Source organism: Periophthalmus magnuspinnatus, chromosome 14, assembly GCF_009829125.3.
Source record: "Periophthalmus magnuspinnatus isolate fPerMag1 chromosome 14, fPerMag1.2.pri, whole genome shotgun sequence".
NCBI lineage: Eukaryota > Metazoa > Chordata > Actinopteri > Gobiiformes > Gobiidae > Periophthalmus > Periophthalmus magnuspinnatus.
The window spans coordinates 6721899-6742220 of record NC_047139.1 but is presented as its reverse complement, the minus strand read 5'-3'; the positions used below and the strand labels follow the sequence as shown (position 1 = coordinate 6742220).

At 36.7% G+C, this 20322-nt stretch overlaps 1 protein-coding gene across 1 annotated transcript in view; it reads right to left on the bottom strand.

Annotated features, from left to right (window-relative positions):
* Positions 1–20322, bottom strand: part of LOC117381905 (rho GTPase-activating protein 26-like) — a 161695-nt gene that overhangs the window by 55176 nt on the left and 86197 nt on the right. The window contains exons 5-15 of the mRNA XM_033978956.2: positions 17511–17612; positions 15016–15126; positions 13108–13212; positions 11912–12041; positions 9991–10091; positions 9808–9902; positions 7093–7171; positions 4696–4732; positions 4523–4588; positions 3067–3141; positions 2901–2985 (exon numbers count right to left, since the gene is read on the bottom strand). Of these exons, the coding sequence (XP_033834847.1) occupies positions 2901–2985; positions 3067–3141; positions 4523–4588; positions 4696–4732; positions 7093–7171; positions 9808–9902; positions 9991–10091; positions 11912–12041; positions 13108–13212; positions 15016–15126; positions 17511–17612 (986 nt within the window). The remainder of the gene's footprint in view (positions 1–2900; positions 2986–3066; positions 3142–4522; positions 4589–4695; positions 4733–7092; positions 7172–9807; positions 9903–9990; positions 10092–11911; positions 12042–13107; positions 13213–15015; positions 15127–17510; positions 17613–20322) is intronic.

The following is a 20322-nucleotide window of genomic DNA, read 5'->3' as shown; positions in this document are numbered from 1 at the left end:
TAATCACGATGAAGAGGCGCACAAGTGAAGCAGACCTATATATATACGGTTTACATTATACGGAGACTTGCCTTTTGTGACCGAAACTACTGCTTAAAAGTTTGAACGCACTTTTTAATGTATTTTTCGTCTTTTTTCCAGGATTATGTGCAGTGTAGGTTCTCACTGAAGGCATCAAAACGCTAAAGACTCATTTGTTCACAGTTGCCTTCAGCTAATGACTGTTTTTTTTAATTGTTTGTTGTTTTGTATATAGAATTTTTGTAGTTGTTTTTACATTTTAATGCACTTGAAAAGCACTTTTGGTTCAGTTTTTGCTGTTGTAAAGTGCTACACAAATAAAGTTTGACTGATTGATTGAAAACTCTGAACATATATGGAGTGTAGCGGAGAAAAATACTCAAAAAACTCAAAACTTGTTAGATTTAAAAATATATATATACACTATATTTTCCGGATTATAAGTCGTAGTTATGGTAGTTTGGCTGGGGGTGCGACTTATACTCAGATGCGACTTATATGTGAGATTTGTTGGGGTTTTTTCTTCATTATTATGCATTTTTTGGCTGGTGCGACTTATACTCAGATGCGATTTATAGGTGAAATACGTTTTTTTCTTCATTTTTAGGCATTTTTTGGCTGGTGCGACTTATACTCCGGAAAATGAGGTACGCAAAAATAAATATCCACCCTTTGCTTGGATCACTGGTTTGCACTTTTGGCGTTTCTTAACCTAAATAAAGCTGTGAAGTGGAAACCATGGAGACTTCAACAAAGCAAAGGGTAGATACTTTACGCATTTGAATATAAAATACAGTGGTCCCTCGCTATATCGCGGTTCACCTTTCGCGGTCTTGCAGATGTTTTTTGCGTAATTTATGAGCGTGCGTTGTGTTCTTTGTCCTGATTGGCTGTTGGACTGTAGACCATTGTCCATCAGTCTCCTCCATCAGTCTCCTCCGTGCCGTGTCTCCTGTACAGTACAGAATGTGTTCAGACAAATTTACATAAACGCTGGATCGCAGTGTGACTCTGAAGTGCTGTACGTTTGCAATTTGTTTTCTCCCCGACGAAACCCACAATGTCGATGAAACGTTCTGCACCGACAAAGACGCCTACGAAGGTTTGAACTTTGAGAGAGTTTAAACGAGAGAGAAATGTGAGAAAATGTTAACGCCTGTGTGAGAAAAGTGTATAAAGTGTGTAGTGAGGGGTTTTACAGACAAAAACATAGAGAATAATGTAAAAAATAAAGCTGATACTTCACAGATTTCGCCTATTGCGGGTTATTTTTAGAACGTAACCCCCGCGATAAACGAGGGAAAAAACATTGAACATTGAGAGAGTGTGTCCAAACTTTTGACTGTTCAAATAAATCAAATATATAAACACAAGTTCATCCTGTTTTGAATCATCTACATCCGAACGTTTAAACTTCACGTTGTCAAGTTCACATGAGCATCACTTTCCACCCTCATCGTCTTTTCTTGTGGCTGCGTCAACCAAAAGTGGACACTATCTCTGGAGACTCACACGCAACGCAGTAACACGCAGGTGACACAAAAGTTACATAGTGCATCTTTAATTGGGGTGGAAAGTAATTCACTATAAATACACTGCTGTAGTTGAGTAGGTTTTGGGGGTAATAGCACTTCTTTGAGTAGATTTACTTGTACTTGTAATGGAGTATAATTCTAGCCATGTACTTATAATTAGTTACATTTCTGAAATCATAGAAGTTACTAAGTTCTGCAAGTCCCAAATGTAAAATCCATGGGTGTTTCTGCTCCGGTTTATAGCAGCAAACTCACATAACAGCATCGCCCGCTCTGATTGGTTGGAGAATACACTGTGTGTGTAGTACAACTTAAAATAACTACATGAATTGTTAGGATTTTTGACTGATCCAGTTTTGTATAAAAGTCTGATCGAAAACGCTTCTAAAATTGTGTTTAAAGTAAAAGTACTCGTTGCTTTTTCTTTTCTTTTTTTTTTTAACTGTTTATTTTCATAGTTTACACAATAAAGAATGGATACATACACACACACATATACACACACACACACATATACATATATACACATATACACACACACACACCCCTACGTACATACACACACACACACACCCCTACACACACACACACACACATATACACACACACACATATACATATATACACACACACACACACACACACCCCTACGTACATACACACACACATACATATATACACACACACCCCTACACACACACACATATATACACACACACACACACATACATATATACACATATACACACACACACACCCCTACGTACATACACACACACATACATATATACACACATATACACACACACCCCTACACACACACACATATATACACACACACACACATACATATATATATACACACACACACACACCCCTACATACATACACACACACACACATATACACACACACATATACACACACACATATACACACACACACCCCTACATACATACATACACACACACACATATACACACACATACACCTACATACACACCCCCACACACCCCTATATACACACACACACACCCCCACACACATTAATACAAATATAGAAAAGAAAAAGAAAGGAGAAAAAAATACATATATATATATATACACATTTATATACACACACACACATATACACACACACATATATATATATATACACACACACACACACCCCTACACACACACACACACACACATACACACACACACACATATATGTTTATATGTGTGAGAAGGTTAAAATAGTGAATTATAATAAATGTGAGAGTTTAAATTTGTTAAAATCCTAAAAACGTAAACCCCGGTTACATAAATGTGTATTTTGTGATTACTCCGAGTACTTACCTGAGATAGAACTTGATTGCACTTGTGATGGTCTTGATCTCCCACTCGCCGCCGTCCAGTTCAACATCAGCACATGTTTTGGGATCTACAGAGAAAAATCAACACAATCTTTACACATTTATCAGAAAAAATTGACTTTCACTGGGAAAAAATGATGAAAAATTACCCATCGCTAAACTCAGTAGTTTTTGGACTTTGGAACTAACACCAACAATTCTGTACAAGCCTTGTTCATCGATACCTGAAACATAAACATGAAAAAAATGAGTTTTGACTCTTTAATCGCAGTTTTCATACGGATGTGGGTAAAGTAACCACAAACTGTACTGTAGTAAGAGTAACATTACTTCAAAATAATGTTACTCAAGTAGAAAGTATTAGTGCAAAGTAGTGTCCAAGGAATTACTCAAATAAAAGTTAAAAAAGTATTTGTGAAAACTGCGTAACTTCACAAGCAACTGTCCAAACGTAACATCTGAGATATAAATAAAGTGAATGTAATTTAAATAAAATCAGGTATTTTTAAAGTCCAGACACAAAAATGAGACCAAAGAGACATCTCCATGGAAACGAACAGGTCATTTTTAGCCACAAAAAACATGAGTGTTTGAAAGTAAATAATCAATATTTAATTATATAATGTGATACTCTCCACTTCCTCTCTTTCTCCCTTCTCTCCTCCCTCTCTACCTTCACCTTCCTCTCTTTCTCCCTTCTCTTCTTTCCCCCTCTATCTTCATCTCTCCACTTCCTCTCTTCTCTCTCTTCCTCCCTTCTCTCCTCCCTCTCCATCTTCACCTCTCTCCACTTCCTCTCTTCCTCCCTTCTCTCTCTCTCCCTTCTCTCCTCCCTTTCTTTCTTCACCTCTCTCCACTTCCTTTCTCCCTTCTCTCTCTCCTTCTCTCCTCCCTCTCTACCTTCACCTCCCTCTTTCTTCCTTCTCTCCTTCCACCTTATCTTCACCCATCTCCTCTTTCTCCCTTCTCTCCTCCCTCTCTATCTTCACCTCTCCCCACTTCCTCCCTTCTCTCTCTCTCTTTTTCTCCCTTCTCTCCTCCCTCTCTACCTAATCGATATTTAATTGTATGACGTGATACTGGGAAATATTCCAGGTAAAGCATTAACATCTCCATGGAGACGAGGCGTAGGAGGATACCGCATCAGAAAAGTTACATAGCTCGTCTTTAAAATGTGGGTCAAAAATCAAAATGTGCCAAAATGTGTCTTTAAATGTGTCAGAAGTGGGTCAAGCGCAGAAATATCACCTGTTCTGTTTGTTTTCGCTTTAATATCAACTCATTTTGAAGCGTTTCCACAGTTTTATTATTTATTTTAATTGTAATTTTGCTTGAAAACAACCTTTTTTTTAAAACATTTCTTAAACTTATAGACGACCAAACTTCCATATTTACACATAATATCCCTCATTTATATTATATTATGTGACGTGAGAATGAAACAGTCACATTTTTACACATCGAGGAAGGAATAAACTGTAAAGTATTGCATTGTGGGAAATATTTTTGAAACACTAAACATAAAAAATGAGAAGTTTGCAGTCGAGTTTTAGAAATAATATGGTGAATTGCTTTGTTTTATACTAGAACAAATGAGCGTCGTACCTCTCGTCTCCACAGCGTAAATAAACTTCTTCATCACGTTGAACCCGATCACGTCCAGATGGGCCACTGCAGGACACGAGGATATTTACATTACATCAAATACTACTACTATATAAGTACTAGCAGTGATTATATCGTACGAGACGTTAGCGACGGATAATAGTGACACTTACTGCCCTCCGTCTGGTTGTCTTTGTTGAGATTGTAAACCTGTGGAACATAAACATTATAACATTAATTTTATACAGAAATGCATCAAGTTAGTTACTACCAAACTACTAGAACAGCGCCCTCTGCCTGTCAGATCCTCTCCGTCTTTAATGCAGTTTAAGATCAGATTAAAAAAGCCACTTCTTCTCCCTGGTATTTAATACACAGGACGTTTTGATTTGTAAATTCTCTCCTATGTATCGTAGTATCTGTATATTTGTTTTTTGTTCACTTTTTACATTATGTGAAACAAATGGGCATCTGAAATGTGCTATATAAATAAAATAAAATGAAAAAAAATAAAATAAAATAAATATAAGTATTAATAAATAAATATACAAAAATAAATAAAAAATAAATTGCATTAAATAATATAAAATTAATTACAAAAATACGAAATAAATAAAATAAATAAAAGTATTAATAAATAAATATACAAAAAAAAAAATAACATTAAATAATATAAAATTAATTACAAAAATACAAAATAAATGAAATAAATAAAAGTATTAATAAATAAATATACAAAAATAAAAAATAAATAACATTAAATAATATAAAATGAATTACAAAAATACAAAATAAATAAAATAAATAAAAGTATTAATAAATAAATATACAAAAATATATAAAAAATAAATTACATTAAATAATATAAAATGAATTACAAAAATACAAAATAAATAAAATAAATAAAAGTATTAATAAATAAATATACAAAAATAAATAAAAAATAAATTACATTAAATAATATAAAATGAATTACAAAAATACAAAATAAATAAAATAAATAAAAGTATAAATAAATAAATATACAAAAATAAATAAAAAATAAATTACATTAAATAATATAAAATGAATTACAAAAATACAAAATAAATAAAATAAATAAAAGTATAAATAAATAAATATACAAAAATAAATAAAAATAAATAAATTACATTAAATAATATAAAATTTATTACAAAAATACAAAATAAATAAAATAAAATAGGGATTGCATTGTATCTTTACTCTGCACACTGGAGCACTGGAGACATGCAGGACTCTACATTTCATGACATCACCAGCTGTTAAATTTGTATTATTTATTTAATCACTTTTGTTTATGAGCAGATTTTCAAATTCACAGTTTTAATAGTTTATAGTGTCTCTCCTCTCTCTCTTTTCTCCCTCTCTCTACCTCTTATCTCTGTCTCCACAGCTCTCTCTCTTACTCCCTCCTCATCTATACTGCTCTCCTCCCTCTCTCATTCACCATGCCTTTCTCTCTTTCCTTCCTCCTTTCATCTCTCCCCAATTCCTCTCTTTCTCCCTTTTTCTTTTCTTTCTTTCTTCATCTATCTCCAGTTCCGCTTTCACCCTTCTCTCCGTCCTCTCTAGCTTCACCTCTCTCCACTTCCTCTTTCCTTTCTTTCTTCACTTCCTCTCTTTCTCCTTCTCTCCTTCCTCTCAACCTTCACCTCTCGCCACTTCCTCTTTCCCCCTTCTCTCCTCCCTCTCTACCTTCACCTCTCTCTCTTTCTCCCTTCTCTCCTTCCTCTCTCCCTCTCTCCATCCCTCCCTGCCTTTCCCCCCTGTACATCTCTTCCTCTCCTCCCTCTCTGTTACCTCTCTCCCTCTCCATCCCTCCCTGCCTTTCCCCCCCGTACATCTCTTCCTCTCCTCCCTCTCTGTTACCTCTCTCCCTCTCCATCCCTCTCTGCCTTTCCCTCCTTTACATCTCTTCCCCTCTTTCTATCACCTCTCTCCCTCCCTCCATCCCTGTCTGTCCCTCCTTTACATCTCTCCTTCCTCTGTTACCTCTCTCCATCCCTCTGTCTGTCCCTCCTTTACATCTCTTCCTCTCCTCCCTCTCTACCTTCACCTCTCTCCCTCTCTCCATCCCTCTGTGTCTTTCCCTCCCTTACATCTCTTCCCCTCTCTCCATCCCTCTGTCTTTCCCTCCCTTACATCTCTTCCTCTCCTCTCTCCCTCTCTCCATCCCTCTGTGTCTTTCCCTCCCTTACATCTCTTCCTCTCCTCTCTCCCTCTCTCCATCCCTTGGTGTCTTTCCCTCCCTTACATCTCTTCCTCTCCTCTCTCCATCCCCCTGTGTCTTTCCCTCCCTTACATCTCTTCCCCTCTCTCCCTCCCTCTGTGTCTTTCCCTCCCTTACATCTCTTCATCTCCTCTCTCCATCCCTCTGTGTCTTTCCCTCCTCTCCCCTCTCCCTCTCTCCATCCCTCTGTGTCTTTCCCTCCCTTACATCTCTTCCCCTCTCTCCCTCTCTCCATCCCTCTGTGTCTTTCCCTCCTCTCCCCCTCTCCCTCTCTCCGTCTCTGGATGGAGTGCACAAACACGTCTCCATGGTGACTCACAGGTTCCCGTCCGTCCATGGCCTCCATCCACAGCCTGCGGTCCTCCTCTGACAGCGCCTGCATGGTGATGACGCCGGGCCTTCAACACGAGCACAAAACACACACAAGACACACACAAGACACACACAAGACACACACAAGACACACACAAGACACACACAAGACACACACAGGATAATGAAACTACATACATCCTCACAGATACATAAAAAACTAAACAATTATCAACATGAGGTTATGAGGAATGTTACTCTGTGTGGAATTTAAGTTTTTATTTACCTTCCAGGACTAAATACAATAAAAGTGAATATAATGATCAAGGTGTAATGTGGAGATGGAGGGAGGAGAGAAGGGAGAAAGAGAGGAAGTGAAGAGAGATGAAGATAGAGAGGAAGGAGAAGAGGGAGAAAGAGAGGAAGTGGAGAGAGATGAAAAAACAGGGAGGAAAGAACAGAAAAAGAGAGGAAGTGGAGAGAGGTGAAGAGAGAGATGAGGGAGAGAAGGGAGAAAGAGAAAGAGCAAAGAGAGGTGAAAATCGAGAGGGAGGAGAAGAGAGAGAAAGAGAGGAAGTGGAGAGAGATGAAGAAAAAGGGAGGAGAGAAGGGAAAAAGAGATGGCAGAGAGAGGAAGGAGAGAGGGGAGAAAGAGAAAGTGGAGCCCCAGTGCCTTGACAAATATGTATTCTCACAGGGCTTGCCTCTCCTCAGATCTGAACTGTAACTTGGGCTGGTGACATCACCAGTTCGTTTCCATGGAGATAAATAAAACCATACAGTACTGCATTCTGGGTAAAGCAGTAACATGTGCACAGAGAAGCAGACAGAGGACCAGCTTAATAACCTGGAGCTACAGAGTTTCATAAATGGTTTTCAATCGTCTGTGAAACTGTGGAGAAAAGCTCAGACTGAACTTTAAGTCAAACGCCGCGCTCCTCGACCTCACGCCACCTGATCCGACAAAACCGCACGCTTTGACAAAACTTTACAAAGACACGTGGGTCTGGAATGTCTCCTGTCTCCCTGATCTCCGAGGACACGACCGACAGGAGCATTAAGACAGAGACGTTCAGAGAGACAAAACAAACATGGCGGCTTACACTTAAAAAAAAAAAAAAAAACGAGGAAAAAAGGGATGGACAGACAAACAGCGTGGATTTCTGCAGAATCGATCGACAATAAAAGCGCCAAGCTCATGTGCAATTTCAGGAAAAGGCCACGTTTGAGTGACACGTGCTACAGATTAATGGCAGTGGTTGGATGGAGGATTTTCACGCACTGCGGTTCGATTCCCAGACACTTTTGGATCCAAACTAAACGTAGAAGCGACTGGACGGTCAGTGATGATCTAACGTGGACGGTTTGGTTGCAGAAGCTTTGAAAAGAAAAGGCGAGAGCGATAAGAAAATCATCTGCCATAACAATTCAGCAAAGTTAAATAAGCAGGGAAATTAGTTATTCATTCATTTTTTATTATTGTTGTATTGTATGAATATATTCGTTTATTATTATTATTATTATTATTATAATATATTTTTTCTTTTTTTATTTTATTCTCCTTTTTCTTCCCATCTATTCTCTATACCTTCCTTTCTCACTTACAAATGACTAGTACTGGCTCTCTCCTCTGATGTCTCCACCTCCAAAATCACAGAAATGTCACACACACTGACACACAAACACACAAACACACACAGAAATGTCACACACACTGATACACAAACACACAAACACACACAGAAATGTCACACACACTGATACACACACAACGCAGACTTGTCACACACACTGACACACAAACACACACAGACTTGTCACATACAACTGTAAATAGCTGTTACGTTCACAAACCATGTTATGTCTTATCACCACTTGTCATTACTGTATATGTAAGGTCACTATGTGTGTCTCGCATTAAATAAATAAATAAACAAATAAATGAATAAATGAATGAATGAATAAATAAATAAAAGAATAAATAAATAATTAAATAGATAAAAGAATAAATACATAAATGAATGAATGAATAAATAAATAAATACATAAATGAATAAATAAATAAATACATAGATAAATAAATACATAAATGAATGAATGAATAAATAAATAAATACATAAATGAATAAATAAATAAATACATAGATAAATAAATACATAAATGAATGAATAAATAAATAAACAAATACATGAATAAATAAATAAACAGATAAATGAATGAATAAATAAATGAATAAATAAATAAATAGATAAAAGAATAAATACATAAATGAATGAATGAATAAATAAATAAATAAAAAATCACGTTCCACCATTAGATGTATCCTGATTTAATTATTGTTTTTAGGTCAAATGCCCTTCCTCACGCAGTCGTCTTAACTCATTCTGTTAACAATAATAATAATAATAATAATAATAATAATAATAATAATATTGACATAACGTGGGCACAGTCTGACTTTGTGAACACATCTCTTATTTTTTAATCAGTGGAGTTTATCTTAGTCCAGGTTTGGTTCGGCTCCGTCTCTCCCTTGGATCTTTCACAATGCCATTCAAATGTATGGACTGAATGAAAACAGACGAGAGCGGGAGAGAGGGAGGAGAAAGAGGAAAGCTATGGAGGAGGAGTGGAGTCTATTACTGCTGTTCCTAAGCAGAAAAACAGCTCAGCGACGCCCTCGTGTGGCCGATATGTTACTACAACTACAGAACGACTCACCGGTCAACGGCTTCCACGTCAAAACAAAACCTCTTTTCTATCGAGTCCGTTTTCCTCCGAGTGCAAGACTTGAGAATAAAGCTTTCCTCTTCTCCCTTTAGAGAAATATATTCAAAAACAAGCTGAATATGTTAGAAAAAAGAGAAATGAAATAAAGGAGACGTATAACAGATTAATTTGTACCATTTTCCCTCCTGATTTGGGGTCAAAAAGAACCATAGTGATCCTCTTGGGTTCCCTGTGGTATGTGCAGTAGTACTTCACCCAGGTAGATACAAAAGAACCTGCAACAACAAATAAATACATGGATTTTTTTAATTATTGTACGTAAAAATTAAAAGTATATATGGTAGATGAAATGGTTTTGTGTAAAATATATAAACAAGAGCCAAACAGAAATGATAATACTGTAATTTAAACACAGATAATGTTAGTCTGGACATTTATTACATGGACTTTTTTTAATTTAAGATAAAAGTTTAAATATTTCTTCAGTCTTTAAATGTCAGTAAATGTATAGATCACATTTTCTGGAATTTTTAAATTATTATTAACCATATCTGTTCATTGATTTTCTTGATGAACTGAATCGTCGAATCATGATAAATTTTCTTACTTTATACTTTTATTTGCCAAGTATTTGTGCAATAATAATAATAATAATAATAATAATAATAATAAACTAGTGGATTTGAAACTGTGCTAATTCAGTTTTCATAGTTTATAGTGTCTCTTCTCTCTCTCTTTTCTCTCTCTCTGCCTCTTATCTCTCCGTCTCCACAGCTCTTTCTTAGTCCCCTCTCTCCGCCCTTTCTCTCTTTCCCTCCTCTCTCTCCCCCTTTTCCCTCTAGCTCTCTCATCCTCTCTCTTTCTCCCTTCTCTTCTCCCTCTGTCTTTACCGCTCTGCCCTTTCTCTCTTTTTCTCCCTCTCTCCTCATCGCCCTACCGCTGCCTCTTATCTCTCCGTCTCCACAGCTCTCTCTCTTACTCCTCCATCATCTTTACCGCTCTCTGCCCTCTCTCTCTTTCACCATTTCTTCTTTCTTTCCCTCCTCTCTCTTGCGTTCCCTCTGTCCCTTTTCCCTCTAGCTCTCTCCGCCTTCTCTTTCTCCCTTCTGTCCTCCTTTTCTGTCTTTACCTCTCTCTCTCTTTCTCCTCTCTCCCTCATCTCTCTCTCTCTACCTCTTATCTCTGCCTTCACAGCGCTCTCTCTTAGACCCTTCTCATCTTTGCCGCTCTCCACCCTCTCTCTTTTACCATCTCTTCTCTCTTTCCCTCCTCTCTCTCTTCCTTCTCCTCTAACTGCCCTCTTTCCCTTTCTTCTCCCTCTCTCCCCATCTCTCTTTCTCTACCTCTTATTTCTGTCTCCACAACTCTCTCTTCCTCCCTCCTCATTTATACCACTCTCCACTCTCCGCTCTCTTTCACTATGCCTTTTGCTCTTTCCCTCCTCTCTCTCCCTCTGCTTTCCTTCTCCCCCTTTTCAGTCTAGCCCTCTCCACCCTCTCTCTTTCTCTCCTCTTTATCTCTCTACCCTTTCTCTCTTTTCTCCCTCTCTGCCTCTCATCTCAGTCTCCACAACTCTCTCTCTTCCTCCCTCCTCATCTGTACTGCTCTCTGCTCTCTCACCATGCCTTTTCCTCATTCCCTCCTCTCTCTCTCTTTCTCCCTTCTCTCCTTCTTCTCTCCTCCCTCTGTCTTTACCTCTTTTCTCCCTCTCTCCCCGTCTTTCTCTCTACCTCTTTCCTCTGTCTCCACAGCTTTCTCTCTTACCCCCTCCTCATCTTTACCCCTCTCTCTCACCATCTTTTCTCTGTTTCCCTCCTCTCTCTCTTTCTTTCCTCCTTCTCTCCTCCCTCTCTCTCTCTTCACCTCTCTGTCCTCCTCCTCTTTTCACTCAGGTTCATGTCTCCTCTTTGCTTTAGTCCATATTTGATTCTTTTTTGGTGTTTTCTTTGGTGTGACGTACGTTTCTCCTGTACAAAGAGGTATCCCTCCTTCTCTCCTCCTTCTCTCCTCCTCTCCTCCCTCTCTGTCTTCACCTCTCTGTCCTCTCTTTCTTTTTATTTGATTCTTTTTTGGTGTTTTCTCTGGTGTGACGTACGTTTCTCCTGTACAAAGAGGTATCCCTCCATGGTGTGATGGCTCACGCTCTTGTGCTCATGAGGGTTCTCCTTCATCTTCTTCATCAGACTCTCCACCTCCGACCTCGTGCTCTCGAAACGGTTCCTCGTCTGGACAAGACAAAGAGAAGGACGGTGAAGTGCAACAGCAGCATCGAGGAGTTAGATTTAGTTTAAACTTGTTAGAAAGTTCAAATATGTAGACAGGTCTATTCTGCAAAATCTTTAAAACGTGTTATAGTTGTTTATTCTTCATGAACCGTCTCAAAGTTCGTTTTGGAGTGATTTGTGTTTGAGTAATCTTCAATCGTTTATTTTCAAGATGCCATTTTGACGATCAATCCCTGTTTTCACTTCCACCTGAACTTACTCCATTCTCCAATTTTCTTTTCTTAAATGTGATACGTGTACGATTTGGCGGCGTCGCATTTAAATGAACTTAAAATACATTAATATTAAATGACAAGTTTCCGGTGGTACAGATGTACACAAGTATTTACACCTAAGAAACTCCTTTTAACTTAAATGTATTGGCTTTTTGTTTATTTTTTTCAGATTGTAAAACGCAATGACGTCATACTCCCAACAGGGGGCAAGAGTGACATATTCCTATAAACTACACTGTACTTTCCTGTGAAATATCCAAAAGATCAAGTCACAAATGATGAACAACTCACTGTATTTTAATAAAGATCTGCACTTTGACAAAATTACAAAATCAACTTATCGATAGCTTGAATAATACATTTTCTGGCTCAATATATACTATATTTTCCGGAGTATAAGTGGCAGTTTTTTTTTCATAGTTTGGACGGGGGTGCGATTTATACTCCGGTGCGACTTATACTCCGGGGCGACTTATACTCCGGAAAATACGTTAATAATATTTCAATATGTGTACATTTTCTTTGCAGTAGTGGGGCAGTTTTGATATTTTTTGTCATGAGATGAGATTCAAGCTGCAGAGAAGTCGATTGAGTAATTTCTATTATTATTATTATTATTATTATTATTATTATTATTATATTACTATTTATAGAAATACATATCGAGCTTCAAAATGCATTTTCATGACACGTACCCATTTTTTTTACCAAGATTAATTTTACTTGCCCCCATCTGCGTTAGATATTATCGGCCTACAGACTGTCGTGGCGTGAAGCCCGGCGGTTCTTACGTTCTGTATGCTGATGGTCAGGTTGGTCTTGAAGTGATTGAAGTCTTTGGCGAGCTCGTATCCATGGTGATAGTATGTAAACAGGCCCTGGAGAAACGCTAACAACTGTAAAAAGAAAATAGAGGAAGATTAGAAACGACTGCATCAAATCGACAGCTCGTTTTGGGCGTAATGTTCCAGCCTTATTTCCTTTAAATGGTTAGTGCGACGCCGTGCGCTCAGGAGGGACCGAAGTGGGAAGTGATGGCGTGGCGCTAGTTGCCATGGTAAACTTCTGTCGCTATGAACAGGCCGACGCTGGTTATTTTTGACGATTTTATTTACGGCGTAAGGTGAGAAAAGACCAGTAGGAGTTTGTTATTTTTATTATTGCTGCTGTTACCCAGTGGTGGAAAATAACAAAGTAAAAGTAGTAAAGTACTGTAGTAAAGTTACATTTTTAGGTATACTTTTCACTTTTACGTCACTATATTTGAGAGCAGGTGTTTGTAGTAAAAGTATTTGATATTGTTTGAGAGCTGCTGTGAAAGTCTGAGGGTTTATTTTTTAACACGGTCATAATTAAAGCAAACAGAAATATACAATAAATTTAAAAAACGCCAGAAAAAATGATCAGTTCAGTTGTTTTCGGTGTAAAATTCAACAAATCTTTACAAAAATCCCTACATTTGAAGCCTTACAAGACCTCAAAACGTGTACTTTAATACTTTTACTTAAGTAGAACAAGTAAAAGTATTTGATATTATAGGGTTTATTTTTGACACGTTCATAATTTAAGCAAACAGAAATATACAAAAAATAAAAAACGCCAGAAAAAACGATCGATTCAGGAGTTTTCTGCTTAAAATTCGACACAAATCTTTATCAAAATCCCTACATTTGAAGCCTTATAAACGTGTACTTTAATACTTTTACTTAAGTAGTGTTTTTCATGTGATACTTTTGCTTTTACTTGTGTATTTTTTTTGCTCCAGTTTTTGTGTTTTTAATTAACGTCCTAGGACAACACCACAAATTATTTATCTCTAAAAAAAGGTTCTGGTGTCCACATTTAAGGTCATTAAACTGTGACTTAAAGGCGATCGAAGAATATAACACAACGCCGATATTTAGAACCGATTTAGATTATTTCCCCCAAATTTTGTCATTTAAATTTACTACAAACTCCCCTCAAGCCCATTTTTACCACACACCTATAACAAGACGTGTGTAATCACGTTTTATACAACTATCTCTGCGATTAAAGTGTTAAAATAAAACTTTACGTGTATGTTCTCGGCAGCAGATTGTCCAAAACAAAATATCGGATACACTAAAAAGTCCAAATATCGGGCTACAAGACGCACATTGTTCCAAGATGCACAATTGTTGTTTCTCATTTTGTTTTTACTCAAAGAAAATGTAGCTCTGTTCAGGCACTTAATAGTTTTTTGTAAATCATTAAACTAATGGGATTTTATTGCGTTTTATCAAAATCATTCCAAAGTAGAACGAATATCCTCATCTGTGGACATCGTTTTTCTCGTACTCTCATATAAATGTTTGTTTTTACACTTGTCAGGTCCCAATCAGCCCAAATAATAAAGAGAAATGAATAAAACTAGGCAAAAGTTTGGGTTTTAGGAGGATAAGTAACAAAACTTGCGTACTTTTTCCGCCACTACTGCAAAAACACGAACGAACCCAAAGCGTTTTCCATAACCGTGATCACGTTAAAACTGAATCAAACCCTCGTCTTAACCAAAACTCACGTATAATCTAAATTTTAACCGTGTAAACTTCATGATCGATCACAGGAGACCTCCACCGTCCCTCCGGAGCGTACTATCTAGCATTAACTTTGTCAGACACTTAACGCTTAAAGGAAAAAGTACATGGAATTAAGAAAACTGGGGTTCGGATTCTTACAGGTTCAACAAAGTCAAACATCTTCCTCTCCTGCACCTCCTGAACTTTGAACACGTACTCCAGAGAAACCGCGTAGAAATGCTGCCGTACGCTGTCCACCTGGTTGTCGGCCTGGAGGGAAGAAAGAGAGCGAGAAAAACAGAGTATTCAAACGGATTAGCGACGAATGACATATCAGAGGGATCTCCGTCTGGTCTCCACGCCCTCCGTCACGTCTCGAGCCAAAACCGTTTGGAAATGACAGGCGACCTTCATTTCACGTGCGTCACTCGGGGGAAAAAACAAAAACAAATAGAGATCAAGCGATACGGGTTTTTTCATGGCCGATGCTGATACTAATTGTTTAAAATCCAGAGAAAGTCGCACCAACCAAAAAAATGCAGAATAATTAAGAAAAAAACATATATCCACACATTTAAATCGCATCTGAGTATAAGTCGCACCCCCAAAAACGCCAAACTATGAAAAAAAGTGCGTCTTATAGTCCAGTAAACACGGTAGTCACGTTAAAAACTATCTCTTCATGGCCGATGTTGATACTAATTGTTTAAAATCCAGAGAAACACACGGCCGATACTTTTGCGCAGATATATAGGACCGATTTCGATTAGTTTCCCGAAATTTTCTCGTTTAAATTGACTACAACGTCCTTCCCAAGTCCATTTTTACCACACAACTATAACAAAGCTGTTTACCGTATTTTCTGGAGTAAAAATCGCACTGGAGTATAAGTCGCACCAACCAAAAAAATGCAGAATAACGAAGAAAAAAACATAAATCCACACATTTAAATCGCGTCTGAGTATAAGTCGCACCCCCAAAAACGCCAAACTATGAAAAAAAGTGCGTCTTATAGTCCAGAAAACACGGTAGTCACGTTAAAAACTATCTCTTGTAAAACTATCTCTTCTAATAAAGTGTTAAAATAAAGCTTTGTGTGTACGTTCTACGCGGCAGATTGACCAAAACGAGATATCGGCGTGTGCTGGAGATTTAAGTCCGATAACTGACGCGCTAAAAGGCCCAAAAATCTGTGTAATATATCGGCCAACCCATATATCGCTCTATCTCTATTTACAAAAACAATCTAATTTCATTCACGTCAGATTAATAGAGTTTAGTTCTTTGCTCGTTGATTTTTTTAGTGTCTTTCAGTCCGTTATGATACTTTTTTCCGTTCTTTTTTCCTCCTAAGCCGCCATATTTGTTTAAACGCGAACAGACCGTGACCAGACCTTTGTAAAGTCTTGAAGAAGTTTGTATTCTACATCCCAGAATAAAGTAAACCACTTACAGTATGTTTTTGGACGTTGTATCTGAACAAACTGTAAATAAGACGAGTTTAATTACACCCACGTTTTTGCCTTTATCGCGTTGCACTTTCCTCCGATTCCTTTTGACAGACGCTAACCGCTGCAAACCAGAAACAACCCAGGAAAGGTGCTAATTTTGGTTAATCTGATCCATTCCATCTACTAATTACAACCTGACACAAATCTCTAAATATCGAGCTGCCAAAGTCATTATTTTAATTAAAAAACACTGAGATATGCAATTATTTTAGTGATATAATCCGAATACACGCAGCGCTCATCAGTTTGACCAGTTGTGTTTGTATTTATATGAGAAAAAGACTGAAATGTTTTAGTCTAACTTGTAAAAGGGGCATTCAAAAGTACCTCAGTGCACCTCGGGGGTGTAAACACAGATAAAAAAAAATGTAGGCAGCAGATATTTTGCTACTATATATTTAAAAAAACAACTGTAATCTTCATAGAGGGATATTTAGTCTGCTGTAAACACCCCAGGACTGTTTCTACTATAACTTTACATATTATATTATTTTCAACATAAATGTAAAGGCTCTTGGGGGCCCCCTGGTGGCCTTGGGGCCCTTAGCAGCTGCTTATTCTGCTTATGCGCTGAACCGGCCCTGGAGATAAATAACTCAGTCTAGTTTAATTTGATGTTTAGTCCTGAAATACTTATTTTACCATTGTTAAAGTTCTCGTTTCAGACTTCTGTCACATGTAAAACCTCCAAAATGTGCACTATGAACTGAAAAGTACTTTTATAACTACTTATATAATCCCAAATTTAATCATAATACTTTAAAAAATCGCAGGTTTTTGTTCATTTTCCATGCATCCACTTTAAATCCAATATGTATCAATAGGTTAAAGATGCACTACGTAACTTTTCTACGCTGGATCCACCACCTGCTTGTATCAATGTCCCTGCTGCTGCTTTTCCAAGAATGTTCCACAGTACGGCATTCAACTTATTCATCTTAAATTTATTCAATTACAGTTTTTTTATTGCTCAAAAACATCCGTACAGTCGTGTCGTGAGCGGGGTCGCCTCTCCACAGATTTGACCAGTAACTTGACCTGCTAGTCTCTTTGAAGATAAATGTTTAATGCTGCATTGGGGAACATTTCAGTAAACCTCTCCATGGAGACGATGAGGCGGTGCAGGTTTGAATGTTGTTGTACCTCGTGTAGATGGGACTCCTTCTTCTTCGCCGATAAACTTAAATGTTTTTCCAAGACGGCACAATACTTTTCCGTTTCTTTGTCATATTTTTTCTTGGCTTCCTGGAAAAATAAGAGAAAAAAAAGATTAAAATCAGCCAAATAAATGAGTTTTGACACAGATCTGACCTTTCTACTTGGGTGTTTGGGAGGAAGCACCATTACAAATTTCATATTGTAAATTTTATGGCACCATTGTTTGGCGTGTGGATTAAAATGGCTGCCACGGGACCACATCTGGTTATTAAACACCAGGCCCCGTGTTCAGAGCCGAGAACAGGGACGTAAAAACAGTTTGATAATAAGCCAGGAACAGACAGAGCAGAAGGGAGTGGCCGCTGTTGTGTTAATATCTCCAAGAAACAGATTCAGTCGACAGAGCGGCGTTAAGAGGTTAAACACGAGGACAGAGGGTCGAAAAAAGTCCACAGAAATGTGACTGTGTAGAGTTTGATGTTGCATTATGCAGCTGTCGTGTGGCGTCAAGTTGCTACTACAGTATTACTTTAACACTTCAGCGTGGTGGCACATTTGCATTACAAAATTAAAAGATTACATTGGCGCTTCAAGGTTTATTGAAATAAAATTGGTCCTGAATGTGTCCTGCCACAGTACAGATATATTGTACAGTGCATTTGTTTTTTGTGATACATTTTTTATTGTTTACAGAATAACAAAATACCCCCCCAGAAAAAAAACAAAAAACACACACATATACACTTTTTATTTTGATTTACAATTTATTTTTTTTTTATCATTTGTTGTAGTCGTTATTATTATTTTTATGTATTTATTTTTGTGCATTATTATTATTATTTTTTTTATTTATAGTTATTTATTTATATATTTTTTAATTTGTTGTAGTTATTATTACTTTTATGTATTTATTTTTGTGCATTATTATTATTATTATTATAATTTTTATTTATAGTTATTTATTTATATATTTTTTAATTTGTTGTAGTTGTTATTATTATTTTTATGTATTTATTTTTGTGCATTATTATTATTATATTTATTTATATATTTTTTATGTTGTTGTTGTTATTATTATTTTTTATGTTGTTGTTGTTATTATTATTTTTTATGTTGTTGTTGTTATTATTTTTTATGTTATTGTTGTTGTTATTATTATTTTTTATGTTGTTGTTGTTGTTATTATTTTTTATGTTGTTGTTGTTATTATTATTAAAGGCCCCTTACAGCTACTCAGTTTACCTTTTAATTTACAGTATATTTACATTATTAATAAAATAATAATAAAAAGAATCTCTTCCACTTATTATTAGTTGTTGAACTTTGCTTATTTGAGGTTTCACTCCATAACGATGAATTATTTCTTTCGGCTCTGTGCATTTTACCTCCTGATAATTCCACATTCATGATTTAACGAAAGGTATTGATCCAGTGACAAAGAGTCAAATTGTTGGATGTTTTCCATTGTATAGTTCATTTCAACATCTTTGGACCACAGCAAAACCGCTGCAAAACTTCAAAATAGTCAACAATAGTTCTGTTTTTCATGTTTTTAAGACTGTAATATTAAGATTTACATACATGTTTTTGCAAGTCATTTTGAATAACCCACAAAAGCGTCTCTGTGTAAGTTCACTGAAGCACCACTACATACTGTCTATTACATGAGGCACTTTCTTTAATCATGAAACACAAATGCAGCTGAGTTTGATACTTAGTGAATGGATTTAAGTGACATGACACAGGTGGTATTTTTGGTTGGAAGAAAAACAGCAGAAGCAGCGGCGGCGGCGGAGGCCAGAGGAAGAGCAGCTGCAGAACACATTAGTGATGACAAACAACACAAGGCTGTCTACAATTTAACCCTTTCAATACAACTTCACGATCAGGCCTGGAAATACTGTCTGTAGTTACATTTTGTGTCTGTGTTTGGTATTTGGTTTTAGATTTGCACCACTGTCTAATTAATCGCTATCGAAACAACATTTACAGTTATTACGATGATAGAATTGTACAAATATCCGGTTTTAGCTGTAGTTTGGACGTCCATAAACATGTTCTGAAACGCACGGGATTATTTTATTAGTTAATCAGTTCATATTTCATGGTTTTCTCAAATAATAATGCTGCTGGAGTTGTTGCATGTGCAGAATTTTACTTTTTAAACATGTATCTCTGCGCAGTGTCTATCTAGTTTATTGATTATACTATAGTTTTTGTATAAAGTGCAAACAAATATTTTGCTAATGATGCTAATTCAAACACCATAAAATGCTAATACAGAACTGGCATCATCATAAAATAGAAAATATTTAAACAAGAAAGGCCTGCACTGACACATTCTACCAGCAGAGGGCAGTGTTGACTTGAAAAATCAGTACTTTCTGTGGCTTAACTTCATTTTACAATTTCCTTCCTTAATTGACCTGTTTACAAACTGTTGCTTTCAGTGAAACAAAAATTCCTTCAGCTTTTTATCTCTATGTTAAAGCAAAAAATAAAATACTGCAAATCAGATACTAAACGATATCATTTGAGCAGGTATCGATACTGAAAAAGGATAGAAATGAACCTTCTCGGAGCAGCTTTAGCGTGATTTTGAGCTTTATCAGAACAAATATAAGACACTTAGACTAGAAAATGGCTACAGACGACTGAAAGATGACACAAATATAAAACCAAGAGGGAATATAAACGAAAGTACTACAATTTAATGTTGAAAATGAGATTCTGTGGTGTAAATAAATAAAACATCTCTGCCACTTAGCCTTTGTGCAGCTGTAGCTATACATTTATC